This window comes from Empidonax traillii, unplaced genomic scaffold (genome assembly GCF_003031625.1).
Source record: "Empidonax traillii isolate 1590-97213 ecotype Southwest subspecies unplaced genomic scaffold, ASM303162v1 scaffold844:size270376, whole genome shotgun sequence".
Lineage (NCBI taxonomy): Eukaryota > Metazoa > Chordata > Aves > Passeriformes > Tyrannidae > Empidonax > Empidonax traillii.
The window spans coordinates 231490-232412 of NW_020956037.1; the positions used below are offsets into that span (position 1 = coordinate 231490).

The following is a 923-nucleotide window of genomic DNA, read 5'->3' on the forward strand; positions in this document are numbered from 1 at the left end:
AGGATCTGTCCTAGTAACAGCTCCAAAATAGCTCAGCTTCTCAGAGCTCAGCATGTTCTTCATTGCTCTTCATTCAATCAGGTGGTGGAGTGCTGCTGGTTGAATCGCTTCTGAATGAAGATAAAAGTGGGCCTTTAGAAACCCAACTGTATTCGATGAATATGTTGGTCCAGACCGAAGGAAAAGAGAGAACAGCAGCAGAGTACAGCAAGCTCCTTGAGGCAGGTGGCTTTGGAACGATCCAAGTCAAGAGGACTGGAAAACTCTATGATGCTGTTCTGGGAAGGAAATAATAGTACACCTTTTATGTACCTAACAAGACAGAAGAAGTGGGGAAATGTGCTATTCTCTTAGAAGAGAATCATCAACGTTGCTTTTAGTTAAGGCAGCCAACTTTTTTGTAAGCTGATATGTTAACAGAAGAATCACTAATTACAAAATTTTAATGTGCATGTACTGTAAGTCTGGCAGCCTGACCAGGCTTGCCTTTGGATCTGGAAGGGAGAGAAAGAAATCAACACCTGTTCCACAAGGAAAACCCACAAAAGAAATGTGCAATGTGTCTGCTTCAGATTTTATTGTTTTCTCTTATTTCAACACTGTATCTGACAGAAGTAGAGCTGAATTTGTACTTGAATTCCTGCAAAATAAAACTGATTCCTATATTGAACTCTCTTACCTGAATTTTTATTCTGGAGGAATCGATATAATAAAACCAGACCAAAATTATGTCTCCTTGTGGTTAGTCTTCTCAGAGTCCTATGAGAAACCTTGTCTAAGTGTTGGGGAGCTTGGCATGAAAAAATGATATTAAATTTATTTCCTCTAGGTTTTTATTTAATTTATGAAAAATAATTTTGTACTTTAGTGACTGTTTAAAGCCCCAGGATTCCCTTTACAGGGCAGCCAGGAGGATGATGCAG

At 39.0% G+C, this 923-nt stretch overlaps 1 protein-coding gene across 1 annotated transcript in view; it reads left to right on the plus strand.

The window, feature by feature from the left end:
- The window catches only part of ASMT (acetylserotonin O-methyltransferase), a 9233-nt gene extending 8577 nt beyond the window's left edge, over nt 1–656 (plus strand). The window contains exon 8 of the mRNA XM_027902136.1: nt 82–656. Within this exon, the coding sequence (XP_027757937.1) occupies nt 82–293 (212 nt within the window). The 3' untranslated portion in view covers nt 294–656. The remainder of the gene's footprint in view (nt 1–81) is intronic.
- The last annotated feature ends 267 nt before the right edge of the window (nt 657–923 follow it).